This window comes from Dipteris shenzhenensis, chromosome 1 (assembly GCF_047967505.1).
Source record: "Dipteris shenzhenensis isolate YYH24624 ecotype China chromosome 1, Dip_SZ_1.0, whole genome shotgun sequence".
Lineage (NCBI taxonomy): Eukaryota > Viridiplantae > Streptophyta > Polypodiopsida > Gleicheniales > Dipteridaceae > Dipteris > Dipteris shenzhenensis.
Window position 1 is genome coordinate 59,720,163 of NC_141596.1, and position 23,946 is coordinate 59,744,108.

At 44.5% G+C, this 23,946-nt stretch overlaps 1 protein-coding gene and 1 pseudogene across 1 annotated transcript in view; both read left to right on the forward strand.

Annotated features, from left to right (window-relative positions):
• The window catches only part of LOC147906132 (uncharacterized), a 320,331-nt gene that overhangs the window by 69,607 nt on the left and 226,778 nt on the right, over positions 1–23,946 (forward strand). Inside the window, exons 13-14 of the mRNA XM_087386859.1 lie at positions 20,933–21,241; positions 21,526–21,840. Coding sequence (XP_087242985.1) covers positions 20,933–21,241; positions 21,526–21,840 — 624 coding nt within the window. The remainder of the gene's footprint in view (positions 1–20,932; positions 21,242–21,525; positions 21,841–23,946) is intronic.
• Positions 4,568–6,613, forward strand: LOC147906133 (uncharacterized; annotated as a pseudogene).

The window sequence follows — 23,946 nt, forward strand, 5'->3', positions numbered from 1 at the left end:
GAAGTGGCCAAGTAGAAATTTTTCAGTATTGCAATTTATGTTGAAGTCTTTGGAAGATCCATTTTAACTGCTGCTTCTTGGTGATGTGCCATCCTATAGGATATCCCAAATGTCTGACTACATCTTTGGAATGCACCACCTGACCTAGCCAAAGACCTAGCCAAAGAATAGAATGCCAATCACATTGTTTCAAGGGAAGCAATTTAGATTTGTCAAAATTGACATGCAATCCCGCTGCCAATCCATACAATGATAGAGTGGTCATAAGCATGTGAACTTCCCGGGGAGAATTCTATGGCATAAAGAAGGAATCATCAGCATATGCTTGTGCCAAAAAAGATGCAGCCCCAGGAATTTTAAGACGAGTCATCTGTCCTGTATTTGTAAGATGATCAAGATACATTAGGAGGGGATGGGTCGCAATGGCATAGAAGAGAGCGCTAAGAGGGCAGCCCTGTCTAACTGATCTACCCAATGTCCATGACCGAGATAGATGACCCCCAAGAATGCACTGAGAAGTAGAGCCAGAATAAAGCCAGTAAACTGCATTTGCTATCTTTGGACCAAAGCCCAACTTTGTCATGATTTGAGATATAAAATCCCATTGAACAGTGTCAAATGCCTTAGCAATATCTACCTGCAATATGAGCACATCTTGATGCGAGTATTTAGCATATTCAATTGCAGTCAATGCATTGGAGATATTGTCATGGATTTGTCTTCTCGGCACAAACCCATACTGATGAGGATGAAGGCCCGCATTCAGTATCCCATGAAGCCTATACACAATCATTTTGGCAATGAGTTTGTAAACTATAGGCATCAAAGTAATAGGCCTCCAATCTGACATATGGTCACACAGATGTTTTTTGGGCACAAGTTTGACTATGCCATGCTTCCAAGAGTGCAGCAACTGATTTTCTTGCCAGGCAACATTGATCATTTGCAAAAGGACATCTTTCAAATCAGCCAAAAAAGAAATATAAAATTCCACCGTAAGGCCATCCCAGCCAGGGGACTTGTATTTGCCGAGGTGGAACAAGGCATTGTCAAGTTCTGTATCAGTAAAAGGTCTCTCCAAGGTAAGAGCATCATCCATTTCCACTATTTCAGAAACATATTCAGAAACATATTGGAGGAATTCAGTCCTCGCATCAGTCATTTGATTTGATGGGGAACCAGGAGCACAGAATAATTTCTGGAAATAATTTTGGCATTCATCTTGGAGATCAGAGAAAGAGTGCGTCCAAGAGCCATCTAGCTTCCTTACCCTTAGACATGAGTTTTTCTTTCGAGTAGCATGCAGGCCCTGGAAAAAGGCTTTGATGAGCAGCCCTTATCCATGAGGGGCTTCATTCTTGCTCTGATTTGCCATTTGTGCAATTTCCTCTGATCATTAGCAGTCAATTTAATCCGAGCATGTGAAAGGGAATCATTTCTGATTCAGAGAGAGGCCTTAAATGTGAAAATTCAGTCAATTGTTGTGCTGTCCTTTTTGCCCATTTAACCTCATTCCTCCATTTAGTCATATGCCAGTTCCCATACTCCCTAATGACATTCTGTATACGAGAGACAAAGCTGTCCCAAGCATAATCCATGTCCTCCTAGGCATGCAAAGGCAAGGGATGAATTGCAAGTCTGATCATTTGCTAGAAATAGCGATGTCATAAATAAGCGTGATTGACATACAATAATCTACTGGAGAGGGGTGGCAAATCATCTAGTGGCATACCAAGGTGCAGATTCATCCATAATGGGGCATAATCTGACAAGCCCAATGAGAAATCTACGAGGAGATGAGGGCTAAAATTTGCATATTGTTGTGGGTAAAACAAATACCATCTGTCAAGCCTTGCCCAGTATGTGGTAAGTGCATTATGATGAAAAGTATATCCAGGCACTGACCCTTGGAGAAGCAGCCATAAATCTTCAGCCTGCACAGAAAGAAGCATGCTATCCCATTTCTGCCTTTCCAATGATAGCATATGAGATCTTGAAGTGGTGTTATCTCTTGGCAGAGGGAAATTATTAAAATCTCCACAAATGAATGCATTAGATCTCCATGGATTTTTGATTAAAGAATCCCATAAAGAAGCTCTCAAGGCAGAGGTATGGGAGGCATAGACTGATGCAAACTCAAGAATATCACCATTGATATGACATTGTATGACCATCCATCTGCCACTGTTGTCATTGAAGGCTCCACTAACTGAGGCTCCAGCTCATGTCTAACCATTATGCATACCCCTGAGTAGGTAGTGGTACCAGCATAGTATATGTCATAACCGCCAAAATAATCATGATGACCAACCTTAGAGTGTTGATTATGCTCTTGCAAACAAACAATATCTGGCTGCATTTTATATACATGATTCCATAAAAGCCTCCACTTTGAGACATTGCAGAGGCTCTGTACATTGTATGTAAAGCATTTAAGTGTTTGATGCATGAAAGAGGTATATACAGTAAAGTATAAGTATAGAACAAGATGTCAGAGAGGCAAAGCCTCTGCCTGCATGGGCTGCATTCCGTCATGATCCATGAAAGAAATAGCATTCTCCCCTTCTTCAGAGTCACATATGGGGATGCCCTTCTTTAAAACCCCCACCCAATTTTGAAGGACAGGAGCTGAAGTGGAAGCCTGTCTTGGTGAGGGTGAAGAAGCATCCCATTGACGAGATTGAAAGGGGCGTTGCTTCAATACAACCACCTTCTTAGGCTGTTGAAAACCATCCTGATCAGTTCCCGCAGATTCCTTCATCTTCTCTTTGTCTTTTTCTTTTCCTTTTCTAGCAAGCGATTGCACCTGACACTGTGAAACCCACACACACACACTTTTTTTTTTTTGGGTGAAATCTTTATATTTTTGTGTGGGAAACCTCAAAAGAGGTAAAAACCCACCAATAAGTACAAGAAAAAGTTTTTACAAGTAAAACCTCAAAGCAAAAGTCATGAGGTAGCCAAGTAAAAAGTTACATTATCAAGCTGGAGGAGAATTAAACACAGCATCATAGCTTCAAATTGTTGCTCTGTAAAAACTGATGCAGTGATAAAACCACACCATCAATAAAAACAAGCTATTTTTTGCCCTTGTGATTCTTCTTGATATAGGCTGGTATCCAAAATTTTTGAATCAAAGGGTCAAAAACCTGTTGTAACATGGGATGGAAAGATTCCAATAAAAAAGGTACTTATGCATCCCTGACAAAAGAAAGCTCTGGCACAGGCGTCAAAGGCATAGGAGCTAGCTCAACATCTGTATCTTCCGATGAAGAAAATACATCTGATGAAATAGATTGCTGCATTTGAGCTTCATTCAGAGGATCAATTTGAATAAGTGCAGGGGCAGTATCCGAGGAGATAGCATGCATATCATCCTGTAATTTACCCTCTGTAAGGGTTACATCCATATCCTGAATAGAAGGAAACTGATGGTGCTCAACAAGAGTACAATCCTGAGCTGCTTCAGCAGGAGGAAGATTTGCCTGTGATTTATCAACCTTTCTCCAGTAGTGCTTCGGGGCAGTAGAGGGTTTCACCAAAGAAGCCATAGCAGAAACCGGAGAAGAAGGGAGAGTAACCTTGACAGCTGAAGAAGGAGCAGGTGGTATGGGCCTGGATATAGAAGGGCAAGCACGTGCAAAATGGCCAACCTGTTGGCACCGATAACATGCAGTGGGGAAAGATGCAAAATGGAGCCTGATGCACATTGGATGAGCAAAACCCAAATCAAGATCCAGAGTAGATGTCACGGGCTGCGTCATATCCCACAGAATGCAAAGACGAACATCACGGGAAGCTTGCAAGAACTCCTGTCTCGAGATATGGAGAGGCCTTCCCAAAAAAGCTACAAGAGTTGGAAGATGCTGAAGAAGAGGCACAGGCAACGCTTTGAGAGTAATACAAACCGGACAGTGAGTCAGAAGTGTTGCAGAAGGATCGAAAAGCAGATCCCAGGGCATAACATAAGCGAAAAAACCAGCTCCAGGAACACCAGCATCACTAACAAGGTGCTCTACCACCTTAGTCGAAGAGCACTGGGCATAATAAAATCCTTTGCCTAGAAAGACAAGGGAAGAAATACAATCCAGGCCCACTGCAACATCAGCCCAATGACGGAGCTGAGCTGAAGATAAAATCCTGCCCATGAAATAGAGGCAGACTCCAAATTGCTGAGCCTGCCGAAGACCAGAGACCAAAAGGGCAGAATCCAAGGAACAAACAAGCGGAGAACTCGATGAAGGAACATCTGTGATAGAGGCAGAGCACAATTGGCGAAGAAGATCCAGCTGGAGGGAAGAAGAAGGGCCATCAGAAACATCGAGCTTCACCGATTTGATGGAAGGGGAGACAGACAAACCACCAGGCTTCTGCCGATGAAACACACGGGTAGTAGGTGCAGTGGCAGAAGGAGGCGTCGAGGCGGAGAAAACAAAGGAAGAGGAAAACTGTATAGGCGACAGTACAGACTGTACGGTCGTCCGTACAGGCTGTACAGTCAACCGTACATGCTGTACGGAAAACTGTATAGCAGGTACGGGAGATTGCACGGGTGGGTCGACAGGGCATGGAAATTGCAGCAAAGGTACATCTGGGAGCAGTACGGACGGTGATACGGAAGGCTGTACAGCTGACGGTAGCTGTACGAAAGGCTGTACATATGACGGTAGCTGTACGGAAGGCCGTACAATTGACGGCAGCTGTACGGAGGGCAAAGGAGCCGGCAGGGACGTGCAGGGAAACAGTACGGACGGAACCAGGGAGGAAGATGATGAAGAGGAGGTCTCCATCACACACCACACACACACCCACACACACACACACACACTTTTTTTGGGTAAAATCCAGTGCATTGTATTTATATTCTCATAAATTTACAAGATGGGAAGTCTCCAAAATGGAGAGTATCCCAAAGATCAGAAGCATAAAAAGAAAAGCTCTATGCAAGAAGCATGTAGATCACCCTCATGGCAGGCATCATATAAGGATTGCCGCAATGAGGCTCGGAAAGATTCATATGACTTGTGAATCTGCCGGCCCAAGTATGCCAAATTATGCTCATTCCAGATTGTCCAAAGAGCCCAATATCTCACCCATGAGAGAAATAGTGAGTATTGAGACAAAGACCTCATAAATCTGCCAAATAACCAAAAATGTTTCCCAAATCTGTGACTCGGGACACGGAGCCGAAGATGATCCGAAATTCTCCCAAGGAGGTTCCTAGAAGACAGGCAGTGCCAAAGCAAATGAGGGACAGTCTCTGAAGGAGCCTGACACCATAAACAAGTACTTTCCAAGGTCAAATGGGCTCCTGATAATTGCTCGGGGACAAACTCAATGAGGAAAGAGAGTCTTCATTGGAGTGCCATCTTTGACATTCCACTTGCTTTACAGGAACCTGTTCGGGCATATAATCTCATGAAATTGGGAATTAGATACATCAATGATGTGGTAGATGATCAGGGTTATGTCTTATCTTTTCCTCAGGCCACTGCCTCCTATGCATTGGGAATGCATCATAGGTTGATATGAAAGAAAATTGCTGATCTGTTACATCCTCTTCTACATGTTCCTCCTATGGCTGACACAGATAGGCTTATGGATTGGCAATTGCAACCCTCTGCTACATGCTCTCATCCTATTCCTCTGCCTGCTTTGACCTCGACACACACACACACACCAAACACACACTTTTTTTTTTGTGAAACCAAGAAAATTATATTATGAAACATTCATTTACATCAGGGCAGTGCTCGAGAAGAGAGCCAAAGCCCTATCCATCAGAAGCAGTAAAAGAAAAGCTGAATACAAGAAACATCCAAATCTTCCTCATGTAAGGCATCATATAAAGACTGCCGCAATGAGGCTCGGAGAACTCATAAGGGTGCTGAAGGGGAGAATTCAGATATGCTTGATTTCGCTGCAGCCAGAGGGTCCATAAGGCCCAGTATCTGATCCATTGAAAGAATACAACTTATGAGAGGGTGGCAGAATGCCTGGTATTTCCCATGCGTCCAAGAGGGAAAAAGCTGAGGGCTCTTGTTCATTTCATTGGGGGAGCTTTCATAGGTGCCGTGCCTGAAGTTATGTGCAGTTTGTTCATCGAGCTTTTGAGCAAGCAGGATTTTTTGATCGTAGAAACACCTTACAACGTGACATTTGAACATATTGTAGCTGCTGAAGAGATCCATCAAGAATTTCTTAACTGCAGGGCAGTTCTTATTGATGGTGGCTTTTCACCTGCTGACCTGGATCCTAGGGACATCGCCAGACTTTCTGTATTTAGTATTCGGCATTAGTAATGGATCTTTACTTCAGCTGCTGATTGGATGCATAATGCAAGATGATCTTCTAAAGGCAAATGCTGTTATTGCTTTCAACAACAAATCAGCAGCAGATGCAGTTCCTTATTTTGAACAACTTGGTCCAATTGCAGCCCAGTTGACTCCAATTCTTGCAACATCACCTCTTCTTGATCTATCGAGAAGTTTTTCAGGGAATCTTGGATGCTCCATCACCAATTATTCCCAAGTATGATGAGGAGAGTTTACGATCCTTGCAAAGGTTTACTTAACAAATTCTATTGGTCCTTGATCAGATAACTAAGGGTTGAGTTTTAATTAGCCTTTCACTTTTGGCAGACTGTCGTTTGGAGTTAAAGTCTCTTTGTGTTTGTGAGGGAGATCTCTTTTGTGAGCACTCATACTCTTTTGGGCTTTACACCAACTTTGTTTTGTGAAGCTCTTTTATTTTGAGCATTCACTATTTTGTCGGGGTAAAGCTATTTGGAGAGTATGTCACTTCATGTTTACCCCTATCTTCAGTATGTGATGGGATATCTCAAGGTGTATGCCCCAGGCACACCTTGGGTTCTATGTGTGTGTGCTAGAGGCACAGTTAGGTGCCCATAAGCACTGTTAGGTGGTGGTAGATGCCACATAGGATGATTGAGAGATTCTAGGAGTTGATTGAGGAGATGATTGTGGAGCTTGGTGGCTCATGTAGAGGTGCCTACATATGGACCTCACCTACATATGGACCTCACCCTTCTTCATTTTATGAGCATTCTCTTGTTTCGTGTTCAGCTTCATGCTTTCCTTTCACTTCTTCAACATGGTATCAGGCACTATGATCCTCCTTGAGCCCATTTATGCCATGTCATCTTCTTCGAAGTTCTTCTTCTTATGCCATTTTCCTCTTTCCTTCCAAAATTTTGTGTGAGCTTGTTCTCTACCTACAAACAACCATTCTCAGAGCCCTTTCAGTCCAAGTATCCTTGAATATGGGTGACCTCCTGGCGGCAAGCAATTAGAAAGATATTCCCGCATACGCCCGTGCTGATAGCTTCTTCGCTCGGCGAACTTTCACACAATTCTGCCCAATGCCTCGACTATTCGACAATTCCTCTAAGCACGAGTTGGGCGACACTACAAGCAAGCTGCTGATGAAGTTTGAGCTTGTTTGGTTAAGCATTTGAGGAGAAACATATGAAAAACCAGTCGACAATCAAGTTCCTGGCTATGGTGACGTGACGCGGCATTTCGCCTTTCCTCTTCAGTGGCTCTTCTCTGGTATACCAGCTTTATTTCTACCTATAAAGCCCTCTTTTCTTTGCCTTGAAGAGTAAGATACAAGCCCTCCAAGATCAGGCCTCTGTTTTGGACAGTTTTGACAGTGTTGTGAGCTTGGTGCTACATTAGATGCTACTTTGGCATTTCTGATGTTTCAAAGTGTTGAATAGCATCAGTACAATTGTGGCTACAACTTTCCTTTAGGTTGGATTTGCTTGGAATACTTTCATTTAGCCACCTCTATGAAGCATGCAAGTTGAAGTATCATGTCCATTATGATTTTTAGTATGAAATTTGGTTACACGTCTTTGCTACACCAAATGCTTGTACTTTGAAGCTTTCCAGCTTTTTCTAGCCTTGTAAGAGAGTAGACACTGCCCATTTTGGGTTAGACCCTCTCATGGCTATCTTCTTGAATATTGATAAGTTCAATGGTAAAGGTTTTCACACATGGTAGATGAAAGTTAAGTTTGCATTGATGAGGGAAAACCTCTAGGGGCTTGTCAAACCTGCTTCAACTTCTTCTTCAACAGCCTCTAATGCTGGAGAATCCTCAGCTCCTACACGCCCGGCACGAGATCCTGCTAGAGAGGAGAAAGCCTATGGCATTATTACTCTTGGCTTAGGAGATGACTATATTCATCACATTTCTGATATGAAGTCTCCTTCTGAAGCTTGGCAAAAGCTTGATATTCTTTTTGGTGCTAGCTCTCACATCTCAAAATTGTCACTTAAGATTGCTTTCTTTGAATTGAAGATGGCTAGTGGCACTCCGTTGGCTGCCCATGTCAATCATATGCAGAGTCTCATGACTCAACTTGATTCTATCAACTCTCCAATCACTACGGATGATGCAATGGCAGTATTGCTCAAAAGTATGCCCAAAGATTATGATAATGTTGTCACCACATTGAAAAATCTTCCTAATCCTAATCTTGAAGGTCTTATTACTGCCCTTCAAAAAGAAGAAAGGCACAAGGAACTCCCGAGAGGCAATGACACAGCCTATGCTATAAAAACTCAAATGGGCAAGTTTCAACCTTGCAAACATTGTGGGAAGACTAATCACCTCTCAAAAGACTGCTTCAAGGTCAATCCTTGCAAATATTGTGGCAAAAAAAATCACCATGAAAAGTTTTGTAAGGCAAAAAAGGAAGCAACTACAAAACCAGAAACTACCAATTTACTTTCAGTCATGTGCCTCCACAAGATGAGGCCTCCTATGATGATTATGCTTTTTGAACCAGCTCCACATATGCTCGAGATCTCTCTTTTATGTTGAGTCAAGGTACTCTACCTGGATAGTCCTCCAAAATGAATGGAATAAACTATTGTGTTCTTTGTAAACACCTCTGGTCACCATATGATGTAGGCCATGTGTATGTGTTTAGCTCCATGGTACCTCCTGCAGACATTGTGTGCATGTACATGCAGGGGAGATAACCATTGGAGGGTCTTATGTATCTCTTTGTTTGACTTCACACCCTTGGAAACCCTTGCTAGCATGAGATCCTAGCCATAGATTTATCCTTGACCACCATGAGATGGCTTGAGACACTATGTGACTAGATGTATCCTTGACATAGCCTGAGGCATTCCCTTGAGGGGGGGTTTGATGGGATATCTCAAGGTGTATGCCCCAGGCACACCTTGGGGTCTATGTGTGTGTGCTAGAGGCACAGTTAGGTGCCCATAAGCACTGTTAGGTGGTGGTAGATGCCACATAGGATGATTGAGAGATTCTAGGAGCTGATTGAGGAGATGATTGTGGAGCTTGGTGGCTCATGTAGAGGTGCCTACATATGGACCTCACCCTTCTTCATTCTATGAGAATTCTCTTGTTTCGTGTTCAGCTTCATGCTTTCCTTTCACTTCTTCAACAGTATGTTGGAAAGGCAAACCTTAATAGGTGTGTGTGGCCACCGGGTAGTAGGTATGTTTGTTGAGCTAAGCAATGATGTAGGTAGAAATGCCACCTAGATTGATTGAGAGAATCAAGGAGAGGTTCATGGAGTGATTTGTGGATTTGGAGATGCTCTTCCATGAGCTCGATAGTGTGTTGTGTCTTTTGCCTATTTAAGGCTTCTTCCACATGAATAATACACTCTCACATTTTGTGTCTATTCTACTTTGTCATGATGTTGCTCTGCCTTCACCCTCCATAGCTACCTCGAATCCCAACAATGGATATAGACCATTTGCCTATCTCGGAGTCCACCTGGTTGGGGGCTTTTACGAGCACAGGTATCCCTCTGCAGGTTATAGCCTTGCAGGATGCACATGAGAATACCCTTGTCTTTCAGGTTCATGCAGGAGGGTAGGAGGCAGACTCCACAGATCTTCAGAGGACATTCTCTTGGGGCTCCTTTTCAGCCTGTTAGGATTGCAGGATACATGGAGATGGATAGAGACTCACAGTGGTATCTTGATCCAGACCCCGTTCTCCTGGTTCTTGGATCTTGGAGGCTTTGGTTGTATGGAGGTTCCCCTATTAGATCCTTGCAGTGGGATCCAAGGGAATGGGAGTGGATAGATGAAGGGCATCGAGAGAAGAGCATCGCCTTCTTTCGTTACACGGTCAGAAATGCCAGGAGATTCCAGCTCAGTTGTAGAGGTTGGAGACCCTCTAGAGCTCCTCATTGAGATACTTTTTAGATTTATGCAGAGACGCAAGACCCTTTTGGAGGAGACTTTGGAAATCCCTCAGGAATAGGAAAATCACGTTATTCATTTGGCTTACTATTCATGGAGGGATTGCAGTGAACCTATGGAGATCCAGGTTCGGGCTGACCCTACATGTCCTTGATGCCACTCAGCGGTTGAGTCAGTGCAGCACTACCTTTGGGAGTGCACTCAGGCGAGGACAATTTGGAAGGGTGTTGCTAGGATACTTTGCATTTTTCATAGAGCACCCTTCTTCTTGACCTGGGGATCAGTTGCTTGGTTGTCACTCACTGGTCCACAGGCTTTCTTCGAGGGACATGACACGGACACAGCTTTCTTTGTTCGATGACACCTTGTGGAGTCATGCTCCCTCTGGGATGTTCCGTTTACTCCATTCAGAGCTCCCCATGCTTCTGTAGACACAGCTTGGGAGATTATGGCTAGTATTACAGCATGGCATATTTGGAGAGCCAGATGTACAGAGGCTTTGGAGGACTCCCAGGTTCACCCTTCTCAGACTATGGCCAGTATCTGGGCAAATACTATACACACTTTGATGGCCATTTGGGCGAACATACAGGAAACCTCCAAGACTGCTACTGCTAGGAGGGTTGCTTTTCTCAGAGTTTGGAGGGGTTCTCCTTTCTTCTCTGACTCTCCTTCAGGGATGAGGTGGCATTTTCAGCTGCCACCTGGGATTTTTGTTTGCTCATTCTGAGCTGTTTTTTCTCATGCTTGACATGATGTACTCCCGCACTTGAGCTTGCTCTGCGGTTTTTATTCATACTTAATGAAGTACTTTACTTGCAAAAAAAAAAAACGATGCCATTTTTCAGACCGTGACATATCTTCATCGGATTTGGGCCTCGCCCAACTAGAGACTACTGAGGTTGGCACTCATTCAGGTGACTAGCAGATAGAGGGGTTAGCATGGCCTCATATGCAGGTATATCTAGATAGTTTGTCAGTCAAGGTATTCAGATGGATCAACTCTTGCCTTTTTTAGTACGCCCTGCCCTCTCAGATTCCATGGGGATGAGCTCAACCATATCACTACTCCAGCTCTATATGCCTCACATGCATTGAGGATTGCCATTGGACAACTGCGAATCTTGTCTTCCCAGCTGAGAATTGAGAGAGGGAGAGCCATAGGCACACCTAAAGAGCAGCGGATCTACAAGCTATACCCATGGTAGGCGATGGAGACAGAGAACTTTCTATATACATGCCCAATCTACTATGAGATTCGTGGGCGAAATACCTTCTTCTCAGATGTGCTTTGTAGGAGGTGCACAGCTCTCCATATTTGTGAGCTTTGTTTTGTCTTTTCTCTACTAGGGCATTCAAAATTTGATTTTTCATCTTCATTAGTGTTTTTTGATCCTCTAGATTCTGCAGCCTTGCAGTATACCCTCCTTTATTAAAGTCGTACCTCCAAAGATTGAGAGATCTTTATGTGGCTAAAAGTATCATCTACTGCTCTAATCATAAGATGAGTTGCGTGTTTCATCCTAGCATACTTCTTGCTCCTTGGGAAGTGTTTACCTTCCCCTATCCAGAAAAAATCTTGCTAGAATTTCTTGTGTTCTTTTTTTTTTTCAAAGAAAAGAACCTTCTATTAATGCTTGAAATATTTCATACAACATAGTAGCCTCGAAAGTGCTGAGTATGAAAAAAAAAACCGAAAAAGGATGAAAGAAAAACCGGCCTGTTCTAGAGAAACCCAACTCACTGCCTAGGGGATCTTTGGTACTGGGGCTAACAGCCGACGAATCCCTCGCGGATTGAATATGTAAAAAACTCATGCAAGCCAAGCCTTGCTGAATTGAGCGCGCCTCGTGACAGTTGCCCTAGAGCCTAGGGTCCCACGCTCCCAAGTGGAGCGGAGGGAGATGGCGGTAGCCGAGGGTGGAATCGGATGCTCACCCATCACCAGACTGCAGCGAGCAATCCAAACGTTCCACGCCGTGATACTGGCTACTACCTCTCATATGCCGTCCTCCGGAGGAGAATGAGGAACGAGGCTATCAGGAGAAACCGCCTCAAGGAGCTCTATCCTCTGAATACTCTGACCCTATATTCGGGAAGCTGGGGAGACCTCATCAATCTGGAATGCATGTCCTCCCTCAATCAACCAAGCCACCATGCCCCATGTATAGTCCCTCTGAAGGCTCTACATACGGTTCATAATCCTGAGGGCTTCCATCCAAATCCTCGCTGCGCTACGACAGCTCCAGAGGCAGTGAGGGATCGTCTCCAGAAAACCAGCAGAGCAGCAATGGCACAGACCCTCCACCCGCATTTGCTCCAACCACAGGCTGATGGGCAAGCCTCCTTGGGTGGTCAACCAAAAGAAGGAGGAGATCTTCCTCGGCCGCAAACTGGACCATAACCTGGAACGGACCTCTTGGGGCACTCTCTGGGCCACCCAATGCCTCTCCCTCGAAGGGGTCCAAGTCGAAGAGTTCATCTAAAGCCCCCTGCCAATCCATGTGGTGTAGGGGAAGAAAGGTACTTCGTCCACCTACTCGGTAAGGCCGCCCCTGGAGGGCCATAACCACTCTCCTGGATCCCACTGGACTCCCTCAAGGGCCTACCCTCCCAAAGCCAGAGACGCCATTTGGGGACAACCTGCTCTAGGATACTAGGAGGATCAATGTGCCACTCCTTCCCCAAGCGTCTCACCACTCTGATCATCTGCCAATGAATTCCACCCAGACTCCCATCCATCTCTAGGTCTCTCTTAGTGAGTACCTGAAGTAGGCCTCTAGGTCCTACCCGAAAAAAATTGGGCTGCGTGCTGCCTCGTTGCATCATCAACCTCAAGGGGACCTTAGTCCGAGAAAACTAACCCAACCATTTGTTATCTATCCATACACGAAGTCCCTCCGGCTCAATGATGGCTAGGTCAATCTCTCTCATTCGCTGCCCTGCCTCTGCCAAAGGAGCCGGTCAGTCCACTGTCCCACTGTGCCCAACCAATGTGAGTCTGCTGCCCGAGCATACGCCCATCCTGATCCCTGATCTCCAAGTGCCAAACAAGGGGCGGACGCTCGAACTCCTCTCTGCAACGGGGTTGAGCACGAATGAGGCCCCTTGCTAATCTCTACCAGACCCTATGGAGGCTCCTCATCAAGGGGGAACCCTTCCCCGTAAGGGCGGCCTCTAAGAAGATCCATCTATGTGAATGCTGCTACTGCCCCCCAGTGCATGGGGTGTTCCTGAGAAGCCCTTGCTGTAGGAGGAGCTTCCAAGGCTCTGAACCTGGGGTGAGGCCGCACACAACCAACTTGCCCAAGAGAGCTCTGCTCTGAATCTCTGGATCTATGATACCCAAGTCTCCCACTGCCTGCGACATGATTGCCGTTTGCCAAGCGACATGGGCTCTAGTATTCCGTGTGCCATCCGAACCTGCCCAAAGGAAGTTTCGAACCAACCGTCGAAGCTGCCCAATGCACCCCCTGTGAAAACACCAATAGGAGGCAATATACTAGGCCGTGGCAAGAAGGTCCTGGTTTGCCACTAAGGCGCGGCCCGCTAGGAAGAGTTCAACCAAGTCCAATAGAGAAGCTTGCGCCGAACACTCTCAATTACCAAGGCAATTTGCTGCTCTGCTGTAATATCAATACCCACCTGACATCCGAGGTATCTCGTTGTTTGGCCCTGTGGTATCCACTAGAAGCTAGAGTCGCTCCCCCACTCTCGAATCTCCTGTGTCTCCTCAGAGCCTATGAAGAAACCTATGGATTTTGTCCAGTTGATGCGTGCACCCAAGGCCTTGCAATAGATAGCCAGGGCTCCCCTGACTTTCTCCAGCCTCGCTGTGGTACCCTCTACGTACAAGGCCGTGTCATCTGCAAACTCATAGTCTAGCAGCTCCTCCTCCTGTTTGATTGGGACCCTCAACCCAGTGAGGCCCGCAACCTGTGATTTCAAGTAGTAGCCCAAAGCCTATGCCACAAACAAGAAGAGCAAGGGAGCGAGGGGCCAGCCCTGGGCGGATCTAGCGAGAGAGAGGAAAGGCCTCGCCTGTGTGCCCACCGAAGCGTAGAAACTCCTCTAATCCATTTGTCTGAGAAGCCCAATCTCCGCATAGTGCCCTCCAGGAAAGACCTCTCCACCCTATCGTTGCCACTATGTAGGGAAGGTATTACCTTCTCCCCCTTTTCTATAAGAGAGAGTCTTCTCTCTCACAATCATAATAGAGATTTCATTGTGCTCTCACACCTCTTGCAAGATGCATCTATTCTATCCTACAGGATTCTACAATTGGTATCAAAGCTTTAGGTTCTAGATCTAGCCTAGCCTAGCATTAGATGCTATCTCAAGCATAAACTACAAGTTTCTTCATCTTCTCTATTTTCCTCCTTCTTTCCAAAATCTTTGAGAGCTCTGTTCTCTGCCTACAAACGACCATTGCCCAAACCCTTTGAGCTGCAAACTCCTCACGTATGGGCGAAATTCAAGCTGCAAGCATTTGGTGAAATTTCGTCTGTATGCGCAATGCCAACACTCACACTCCTCGACGAACATTCGCGCAATTCTGCCTCTGTACCTACCTATCTACAAATTCCTCTGAGCCCGTGCTGGACGACACTGAGGGCAAGCTGCTGCTGAAATATGAGCTCATTTGGACAACAGATGGAGGAGAAAACGACGAAAAACCAGTCGGTCTTCTCAAGCTTGGCTATGGCGACCTGACGCAACATTGCGCCTCTCCTTGCTGGTAGCCCTTCTCTGGTATAAGGCCCTTCTTCCTGCATAAAAACCCCCTTGAAGAGAGCTATGAGCTGTGAGAATTGCACCCTCCAAGTTCAGGTCTCTATTTTGGACAGTTTTGACAATATTGTGAGTTTGATGCTACATTAGATGCTACTTTAGCATTTCTGATGTTTTAAAGTGTTGAATAGCTTCAGTACAACTATGGCTACAGCTTTGCTTTATGTTGCTACACCTGGATTTGCTTGGAATGCTTTCATTTAGCCACCTCTATGAAGCATGCAAGTGAAAACATCATTTCCGTTATGTTTTGTAGTATGGAATTTGGTTGCAAGCCTTTGCTATTCTAAATGCTTGTATTTTGAAGCTCTTCAATTTTTTTCTAGCCTTGTAAGAGAGTAGACACTGCCCATTCTGGGTTAGACCCTCTCATGGCTACCATCTTGAATATGGATAAGTTCAATGGTAAAGGCTTTCACACATGGCAGATGAAGGTTAAGTTTACATTGATGAGGAAAAACCTGTGGGGGCTTGTCAAATTGGCTTCAACTTCTTCTTCAATAGCCTCTAATGCTAGAGAATCCTCAGCTCCGACACGCCCGGAAAGAGATCCTGCTAGAGAGGAGAAAGCCTATGGCATCATTGCTCTTGCCTTAGGAGATGACTATATTCATCACATCTCTGACTTAGAGTCTCCTTCAGAAGCTTGGCAGAAGCTTGACATTATTTTTTGTGCTAGCTCTCACATCTCAAAATTGTCACTTAAGATTGCTTTCTTTGAATTGAAGATGATTAGTGGCACTCCTTTGGCTGCTCATGTCAATCATATGCGGAGTCTCATGACTCAACTTGCTACATGATCATAATCTTTAGGCATACTTTTGAGCAACACTGCCATTGCATCATCTGTAGTGATTGGACTTTGAAAAATCTTCCTAATCCTAATCTTAAAGGTCTTATTTCTGCTCTTCAAGAAGATGAAAGGCACATGGAACTCCGGAGAGGCAATGACACAGCATACGAGAGAGGCAATGACACAGCCTATGCCATAAAAATTCAAAAGGGCAAGTTTTCACCTTGCAAACATTGTCGGAAGACTAATCACCTCTCAAAATATTGCTTCAAGATCAATCCATGCAAACATTGTGGCAAAAACAATCACCATGAAAAGTATTGTAGAGCCAAAAAGGAAGAAACTACAAAGTTAGAAACTGCCAATCTACTTTCATTTGATGAGTCTCCACATGATGAAGACTATGCTTTTTAGGCACTTTGTTTATCATCACTTGGTCAAAATTTTAAGGTCCTCTGCCTGGAGTAGTACTCCAAAAAGAATATGTAAATCACCTCTGGTCACCATATGATGTAGGCCATGTGATATGTGTTTTGACTATCCCATTTCTGTGAACCTCACACCCTTGGGAACCCTTGCTAGCATGAGATCCTAGCCATAGATTAATCCTTGACCACCATGAGATGGCATGAGAAACTATGAGACTAGATGTATCCTTGACACTGCAAGAGGCAACCCCTTGAGGGGGGGTTTGTTGGGGTAAGTATGATCAAGGGCTTGCTCTATGGTGCATGTGTGCATCTAGGGGAGTCACATGTGTGTTTGTGTGTGTTGCAAAGGCACATCAAGTGCTATGATGTGTCTAGTGTGTGACCTAAGTGATGATGTAAGACAAAGGGAATCCCACTGATGTAGGGATTGATTGCCACTATGTAGGGAAGGTATTACCTTCTCCCCCTTTTCTATAAGAGAGAGTCTTCTCTCTCACAATCATAATAGAGATTTCATTGTGCTCTCACACCTCTTGCAAGATGCATCTATTCTATCCTACGGGATTCTACATCCATTGCCTCCCAGATGTTGTCCAGGAAGCTACGCTTCTAAACGAACCCAGTCTGTGTGTCGTGGATGATGTCAATAAGATGGGGCCGTAATCGCAAACTCAAGATGTTGGCGAGGATCTTGTATGCAGTATCAAGTAGAGTGATCGGTCTCCACTACTGAATGTCTGACCTATCTCCCCCTTTTGGGATCAAAGAAATCCACCCCCTGCTCAGGGCCCTGCTCAGGGATTGAGAAGAGAGCCCGTGTCGAAGATCTCCTGGCAGGCAGGCGCAAAGAAGTGGAGATAATCTCCCAGAAGTTCCGGAAGACCTTATGGGTCAGGAGAGCCTTGAGGGCTTCCCAAAGCTCCTCATCCGTGAAAGGCTCCTCCAAACTCCTGCACAGATCCTGCGAGACTACCGTTGGAATGTGATCCCAAACTATCTCACGGGCCACAAGACGAGCTGGAGTCGTCATCTCTGTCTGAAAGAGCTGGCTGTAAAAACCTGTGGTCAGCTCTAAAATCTCTTGTGGATCCGTGTGCATGATGTTCTACGGATCTTGTAGACGTTGCAACTGTGTGCTTGTCGATCGGAGCCTAGTGGTTTGAAAGAACCGCTTTGTCATCGTGACCCCCTACTGTACCCACCGAGCCCGGGAGGAGTGGTAAGAGAACTCAGCCCATCGAATCTTTGTGTCTTGAAGCGCAAGGCGCGCACTCTCAAATTTGCCACTAAGCCACTAAGAGCTTGGGTCCTGCTCCCTGAGCCTCTCTATGGAGACGAGGTCTCTCCACAATACCCGCTCGTGCTCCTAAAGAGCCCTCCTCCATCTAAGGGCATGAGCCTACAACTCTTCACTGCTCCTCTGGATCGCGTCAGCCACCCACGAAGCCCAGACCTTGCAAGGTGCCATTTTTGACTGCTACCAAATCTCTGCCATGACCTATTGAATCTCCCCGTCCTGCAGGAGGTCCTCTGGAATGCGGACCCCCTTTTGGGGAAGACCTCGGCCGGGCTACTCTAAGTGGACTGTTGCTGCTGGAGAGTGTTCTGACACCGAGGTGCTTGTCAGAATCCTATTAGAGCCGCCTCTGTGCAGTGCCCAGTCCCCAACATAGAAGTGGTCTAGTCTCTCAAGCAGTCCATCATGTCTCCTCTGTTCGAAAGAGAAGAGAAGCGTGCCAGGCATCCTGCTGAACTCTGCTGAACTCTGGCTCTTGCCATGGATCTCTGCCACCAGTGATCGTGAAGATGAACTGCTCCCAAGCCCCGCTTTCCTGCTGGCATCTTAGAGAAGAAGGCACCGCCCTGCTTGTCCTCCCCAAACTCCAGGTTGTTGAAGTCCCCTCCAACAATCCAGGAGTCTACATCCAAAAGACACTTTGTCAGCCTCATCCATAAGGCCGGACGGTGCTATCTACATGTTGGGGCATACACGTTGAGGATCCCAATCCTGGACTCTTCCATCCTAACTGTTGCCATCCAAACTGATGTTCTGGGATAAGCTCGCCCTGATCATAAACCTCTGGAGCCACTGTCTGTGAGACCGAGATGCAGACCCCTTCGCTTCGTCCTACTACAAGGGACCACACCTCCGGGCCTCTCCTCAAGAGAAGGTGGTGATGCCCTCTAATGTCTGATGCTGAGAACATATGCTCCTGAATCAAAAGGATGTCCACTGCCCACCCTACCACTGCCCTCTCCAACTCGTGCCGAAAGATCAGGTATTGCGGTTGACTACGAGCATGGTCATGGAACCTGTGCATGTTCCAACTCACTAAAGTCTTGGAAAGACCGATGGGTCTATGAGAGAGAGAGAAAGAAAGAAGAAAGAAAGTGTATTATTGTCCACTAAAGGCCAAAATGGGCCCATGGGACATCAAGAACTCTGCATACAAGATAGCACAAAATCAACGTGCCACAAAGAAGAGGCATCGTCGAATATCATCTAAGTGCTACACAATACAATGCAAGTGAAAGTACATAATGTCAAATCTGAGCCTAAATAGAAAGAGAAAGAAAGAAAGAAAGAAAGAAAGAAATTTTATTAAAGGTCCACGGAAGGCCATACATGGCCTATGGGACACAAAATCATCCGAAAGGAAAATACATCATCAACGATGCGCCAACTAGGTGGCCTCATCGTAATACCGCTAAGATGCCAAAAATGGCTACAAAAATCCTAGATACAAAATGAATGAAATAGAGTACCAAAATTGCCTAGATACAAAATGTAAAATATGAAATATGAGGAACATCGTCTTCCCTAAGGGGTCTGTGATCCAAAGAAATGATGGAAGTCATGGCCATCGACCATGCCTCCTGCCATGAGTGTGAAGATCTGGGCAAGTGCCAAATGGGCTGCTGGCGGTGCCAAGTCTCCATGGAGCAATCTCCTCCAAAAATCTGCCATCATCCTCCGTCGTCTAGAAATAAAGCGACGGGTACGGCCTCTGTGTAAGATCATCCTGCGGTGCTGCCGGATCATGTCATATGTACATCCTCGGGGTGGAACCATCGGTGCTCTCTGGCAAGATGGGCTATCTCTGTGCTCATGGTCCTGCGCCTCGTCCTGCTCCTCATGAATAACCAGGTCTCTGGCAGGGATGCGACGGTGCTCTCTGAGGAATCTCTCTCTGTATCTGGCAGAAAGAAAGAAAGAAAGAAAGTGTATTATTGTCCACTAAAGGCCAAAATGGGCCCATGGGACATCAAGAACTCTGCGTACAAGATAGCACAAAATCAACGTGCCACAAAGAAGAGGCATCGTCGAATATCATCTAAGTGCTACGCAATACAATGCAAGTGAAAGTACATAATGTCAAATCCGAGCCTAAATACAAAGTAAGCTAGATGCAAGGAAACCGCCCCTGGGTGCAAAATGGGGGGATGAGTACAATATGTCAATGCAAAGATACAAGTCCATGTATCACGGAGTCTGAGAACCAAAATAATACTGGAAATCCTGTCCATCGACTCTGCCTCCTGCTATGAGAGTACAAATCTGAGCAAAAGTGAGGTGAGCGGCTGGTAGGGCGAGATCTCCATGAGTAAGTCTCCTCCGAAAAGCTGCCATCATCCTGGATCGTCTGGAGATGAAGCGGCGAGTACGTCCCCTATGTAACAAGATCCTGCGGCGTCTACAAACAGAGAGAGAGAGAGAGGTGCTAAACAAAGTCACAAGCTTGCCTAAGCTGTTGTGTTGTCCTCTTAGCTACAAGCTTGTCCATGGAATAGTGGAAGAGATTTGAGGAACTCAACCATTTCTTTTGCATTGCAACTCTTCTATCTCTCCTTACATTCCTTATTCTCTCTACATACATTCAGCCCCTCGTACCAGGTGGCTTTGGCCTCCAGCAAAATTCTTCTTGACTTTCGATGGTACTACTTCCTGCTTCTGGTCTTCCAATGGAACTATTTCTGCCCCTGGACTTCCTGACTTCCAGAGGTGGTACTCATGGCTGCGAGTGCTGCTTCAGACATATAAGATATCACCCCATAGACGTTAGACAATTTCAAATAATTATTCTCTTACCTAATTCTTGTGGTACTTTTTCATAAACCTCATTGTCAAGCTCCCTAGGAAAACGCAGCACCATCTTGCACAAAAGACTTGTAACACTTCCGCAAAGTGTTCAGCCACCTACAATCCTAAGTACAAATCATGATGGGTGGATTCATCCGCGGTTTTCATGTTAACCTTTCCTTGGAGCATTTTCTTCATCTCCTACCCAGTCTTTTTAAGTAGCCCTGTCCTTCTGAACTTATTGCACATTTGCCAAATAAAGCGATGAGATTCTGTATGAGATGATACCTTAACCCATGTCACTTCAATGGTGACCAAATGCGCCACACAGTGTGCAATTTAGCTTCATAATCCTGGAACTCTAATTTTGCAAACTCTGTCTCATTGTACATTATTGTCGCAGCATGTTTAGTAAGTATTATAACTTATAGCTCTTTGCCAGCATAGGCTCAAGTTATTGAAACAAAATCACAGTCATCCAAGGGGCCTTTCATTGTGTGCTTGTAAATATTATATGAAAACATTGTTAAGGCTTGTCTCCTTGATGCGGACACTTTCTTGAGTAATAGTTGGAACTCTCCATTTTTCTTCATCCTTGTCATGCTCTTTTCAGGATTACCTGACAAAGAAAAGAGCACACTCACGGGAAATGGGCTGAATGATTCAACTGTTGGTGATCTGTCTAGCTTTTTGATCAAAGCACGTGACCGAGCTGGAAATCCTGTTGTAGCTGATATAAGCCTCCTTAATGTTACTATTTTTAATAAAAACTATCTAGCTTTGACAGTGAATGCATCCGTTGTGCAAGGATACCCTGGTACTTTTGTTGCTATGTATCAAACGTTCATAGCGGGGCAATACTCAATGCATGTAAAGCTCATGTCTGTGCTCCTTTATGAAGCCCAGAAGTTTGTTCATCCAGGTGACATAAATCTTGATACCCTTTGTTACTTCTGTAAGAGGACAAGCCTTTTCTTTCATGACAGTAATAGTGCCCCTGCCACTTGGTTGCTGACTTTCTTTGAAATTGAATGTAACTATTGCTGATCTCACCAAGAATGTTTTCTCCTCTTCTTTTCCTAGTTATGATTACCATCATTTAAAAAAATTATCTTCAGTGAAGGAATTACTGACGTGTCTTTGCTGTAATTAGAGGAGAAATGAAATATAAAGTATTTATTTGGATAAATGTGCTTGCTTTTGCAGGACCTATCTCATTGCCAAAGTGTAGGGCTTTTGGTTCTGGGTTGCAAGGAGGAAAGGCTGGAAATACCTTGACCTTTTCCATCATTCCACATGATGCTTATATGAATATTAATCCTCATGGAAACATCACAATGTCAGTTTTGTTCACTCCAAATATCACTTCAGTAACTAGAATATATAGAAACGATTCCGGTGTCTTTGAGATTAGCTATAGCAGTACACTTTCCCAAGTTTATTCCATGGTGATTATTGGATGGACTCCAACAAAAGAACTTTCAATATCAGGAAGTCCATTTGAAGTGACTATAGTTGCAGGTTTCAACAGTTCCAAGTTCTCTTGGCAATTTCTCAATTCAGTTATCTCCTTCTGTATAGTCTTTCATGCATACATATTTGCAGCCTGTCTTTTAAATGAATCTTTGTTACTAATATTTCCTTTTATCTCGTCACATGTTTTGACAATTAGTTGATATGCTCTTGATTGAAAAATAATAATGTGTGTCTGTTTAATCAGTTTATAAATTTATCTCGTCACATGTTTTGACAATGAAGCTTTTATCTCGTCACATGTTTTTACAATTAGTTGATATGCTCTTGATTGAAAAAAATTAATGTGTGTCTGTTTAATCAGTTTACAAATTTAGAAAAAACACACCAACAAAATTATTATTGGCTGCACATTCCTTAGTAACAGGCTAGCTTGTAATCTAAGCAATTATTGCAACATAAGATGAAGACAGACAAAAGAGCTAAAGCATGAATTCCTAATCAAGGAGAAAGGGCAATGGAGGCAAATAGTGCTAGTCAATGCCCATGCACATGTAGAAAAGAGAGTTGTGCTGTCAAGTCCAAATGGCTGATCTTGAGCTACATGGGAATCCTATTATCTTTTCCAAATATCAAAAAGAATTTCAAATCAAGCAAATGGACACTAAGCACTCCTGAGCAGGATTGTCACAATCCTCTAAGGCATGAAAGCAGGGTATCCCTCAGATAGTAGGCAATTAATCCAGCATTGATATTTGAGAAAGATATTTAGGAAAACTAGTCCTCAAAAACTTTGGTAGATCCATAGCTAGCGCATCAGCACACCTGACAAACTGGTCTTGACTCCACTTTTGCTAAATGGCAGCATCCTTTGATTAGCCTATCGAATGCAGCCCAAGACTTGTATGTACGAGTGTTAAAAGACGGCCAAGAGTCTTATGTATTTCTTCCCAGACCTATCGAGATCATGGGCAATTCTATCACCAAGCTTGGTGAGTGGGCAGCCATTCTTCCAGAAAGCCAGACATTGTGTGACTCTTTCGAGGGCTGGATCAGACAATAAAAGGAGGTATTATGTGTGCTTGTTTGAGGAGGGACATCCCTTGCCTACAAGCTGACATACCAGCTGAAAGACAACCTATTACCATCTATTTAGCAGTGCAAATCGGCAAGACAAGTCACAATACACATGCAAAGGCATTGTTTGGAACTCAACCACAGTGCTGCATGGCTGTCATATTATTGTTCAGAGCTCAGATTACATGGTTCTAACCTTATCGACTCTTACTCCATCTACTTAGTCTTGATTCCCTAACAAATCCTCATTTGTAGATGCTCCACTATGAATGATTTGCCATGATCCTCACGGATGCTGTATCATACTCTTTGGTTCTTGTGGGCCTTTTGCTTAAATAACAATCATCAATACAACCCCAAATAAATACACATGCAAATGCATTGTTTGGAAATCAACCACAGTGTTGCATGGCTGTCATATTGTTGTTTCAGAGCTCAGATTACATGGTTCTAACCCTATCGACCCTTACTCCATCTACTTAGTCTTGATTCCCTAACAAATCCTCATTTGTAGTTGTCCCACTATGAATCATTTGCCATGATCCTCATGGATGCTCTATCATACTCTTTGACTCTTGTGGGCCTTTTGCTTAAATAACCGTCATCAATACAACCCCAAATAAAGTGATGGTGATTTTCAATGTGCTTCGTGTGAGCATGGAACACTGGGTTGTGTGTTTTGGTGACGCATGACTGGATATCACGGTGTATGGGAGTAGCTACACCCTCCTGGGAATGCTGCAAATCATTCAAATCAGCTATGGCTGGATTCGCTGCCTTGTATTGTGCTTCACTCGATGAAAGAAAAAATCTGGGCTGCTTCTTAGTGAGCCATGATATGCAAGAACTGCCCAAAAGAAACTATATTAGACGCAGATCAGTGGTTATGAATGTTCCCAACCCAATCAGAGTTTGTAAGCCATCTCTGGCATAATGCAAACCAAAAGATAAAGTGTGACACACGTATCTGAGAACTCCCAGCAACTACTCATCAAGAGTGCCATCAAACTTTTCTGCATCATCATTTTTGCTAAAGTTTGAGCCTCTTCTCCATAGGAGCAGACACCAGTTTGTTAG